Genomic DNA, 2,495 nt, shown 5'->3' with positions numbered 1-2,495 from the left:
ACCTTTTGAACACGAGACTGAATTGCTGTGAGTCAGGCTGGAAGGCACATTTTTTAGGCCGAATTATTATATAGTTCATGTGCACATGTATCTAAATGTAGGTAAAATATCAATTATCATAGTAGCATTCAGAGTCAATCAATTTGGTGTTTTCTTATTTGCACACTAGATCAAATCCTATTTAATTTTGATCATTTTTAAACAGGGATGAACATGATTTAAATGTCTGGTCAGCTGAAAATTGAGGCACTGGGCCAAGTAAAAATTCAGTGAGTCACTGAAGCTATTGAAAAGCCTATGACACAAGTATTTTTGCATGTCAGAACACTAAGCTTCAGTCTTACTTTTGCACAATGATGCTCCACAAAACCAGAGCTGGCTTTTTAGGCTTGTACACTGTCAGAAATCAAAGTATTTCTCCTAGGAGGTCTATTGGCTGATCTGATTAATTAAAACTTGCCCTTTTCAATCATGTGAAATTCTGATATGACAAGACACAAAAAAAACCATGTAGAATAAAGGCTTGTTCAGCTATCCAGACAAGATTTTATGTAGTGCATAAAAGTCTCCAGTAGGCCTGGACTGCAAATTCTCCACAAAAACGGTCCTTGCTGTACTTTGTCAAAGGACTCTTCACTTGATTTCAATATTTCTATCTGCAGTCAGATAAAAATACCTAGCTTAATTTATCAGAAACACAGGGGAAAGTGTGAACAGGCACTAATGAAGGTCTAAACAGAGCCAGTCTCTTCTCTCACTGAGGCATATAGCCCCCTTGCCTCACAGTCTGCGGGAGGTAACTTTTTGGCATTTCATCAACTGACAGTGGATTTTCTTCCACTGCTTCAGGTCTCACAGTTTGTCCTTCAGTACTTGCCTGTAAAACATCTGATAGAGCAGCTTCCTGGATATTTTTTTCCATCCCAAGGCCCAATGGCTGTGAACTCTGACCTGAGATCTGCAGATGTACAAATCCAACAAGATCCCTCTCATCAGCATGAGCAATTTGCGTTGTTCTTTCAAAGCACGTGCTGGTTTCATCCTGACCCCCATTTTGTCTGAAATACTGCTGCCTCTGTGCTGCACTGTCATCTCCTTCAGCGTGATCCTCTGATCTCTCCTCTGAATCTAGCAGTGGCTGAGTTGACTCAGACCTTGAAAAGACTTGTACAGGTGTCTGGTCTCTGTAGCCATTAAGTACTACAGTTGAATACTGTACAGTGCTTGATGTGTTTTGTGTTGTTTCACCTTCATCGCTGTCAGAGACGCTTTGCCTAGGAGAAGACATGCACGAGGATCCTCCAATGCCACTGCTGTGCCCTTCTGAAGTACTTTTTTCCTTTTTAAGCAAGTCAAAGGGTTTTAGATCTTGTTCTGAAAAAGACTTCTTGTCATCAGCTTCTATTTCTACGACGCTTACATCTGTAAAGCTGCCTTCTGGGTACATCTGATCTTTGGAGCTAACGTTATGCTGAAAGAAAGAGATGCATGTTGCCTAAGAGGAAGGTTGTATTAAAAATCAAAAGCCCCATTAAATATCGAATTTTTATTCTGTAACAGTTTTGAGTTTCTTCATGTAAGTTCTCTTCACTAAGTCTGGCAATACCTCCAAAGCATCTGTTAAATGATGAAAGACACAGCTTTGTTTCCATATCAAGTCTTAATTATGCAGCTATTCTAAAATCATAGTGGATGTGTGTGCAAGCTTGGCTCCCATCTTAATTATTCTAAGAGCCATAAACACAGAACCATTTGCTGTGCAGCACAGGAACATTCCATATTGAGAACCATGCATTACTTCAAATAATGCATTCAACACCACAGCACAGAAGTTAACTGCAATTTGTCGAACAGTATTTGCTTTGTCATTCATCCCACATAGGGCATATGGTTTGGTGCCACCTCATCCATGAGGAACTCTAGACTTTTCCCTCTCATTCATGACTGAACTGTGCAAACGAATCATTTCAGGGTTTTAAGAATGGGAATCATGAATTGCTCACTTAATCCCACTTTCCTATGAATGAGTAAAGAAACTAGTACTTGACTGTTCCAACTACTAAACTGAACTTAATTCACAATGTTAAAGCCCATACTAGACTGAATTTGTGCTAAGGGCCATGTGCTTCTAATGCTCAATCTATTGATGCAATAAAGTCTTCTAACCATATTGTATCTATGTCATGAAATGTAACATTCAGGTTTTTTTTTCCTTGAAATCCATGTCTGCTGGAATACCAAAGACTCCCGCTGGTTAGTTTATCTGAAACCTTGTGGAGTAGGAAGATACAGGATGCAGAAAGGCAAGTATTACCTTAGCTGGAACGTGAGGAGACCAATGAGCAATGTTACTCTTGGATGGATCAGGTACCATAGGCCAGATATGCTTTTTAATTCTGTAAAGGATTGAAAACAGAGTAAGTTACAAGATGCACTCCTCAAATTCCGAGCTCATAGCAAGTACAGCATAATCCAGGACACCACTCCCTTACACA

The 2,495-nt window shown here is 39.7% G+C and overlaps 1 protein-coding gene across 1 annotated transcript in view; it reads right to left on the bottom strand.

The window, feature by feature from the left end:
• Positions 1 to 754: 754 nt before the first annotated feature.
• Positions 755 to 2,495, bottom strand: part of LOC103809033 (interleukin-6 receptor subunit beta-like) — a gene marked incomplete at its 5' end in the record, with an annotated part of 5,378 nt that continues 3,637 nt past the window's right edge. Inside the window, 2 exon segments of the mRNA XM_009081845.1 lie at positions 755 to 1,471; positions 2,315 to 2,437. Coding sequence (XP_009080093.1) covers positions 755 to 1,471; positions 2,315 to 2,437 — 840 coding nt within the window.

Source organism: Acanthisitta chloris, unplaced genomic scaffold, assembly GCF_000695815.1.
Source record: "Acanthisitta chloris isolate BGI_N310 unplaced genomic scaffold, ASM69581v1 scaffold389, whole genome shotgun sequence".
Classification (NCBI taxonomy): Eukaryota; Metazoa; Chordata; class Aves; order Passeriformes; family Acanthisittidae; genus Acanthisitta; species Acanthisitta chloris.
The sequence above is the reverse complement of the archived record's forward strand: the minus strand, read 5'-3'. Positions and strand labels throughout refer to the sequence as shown.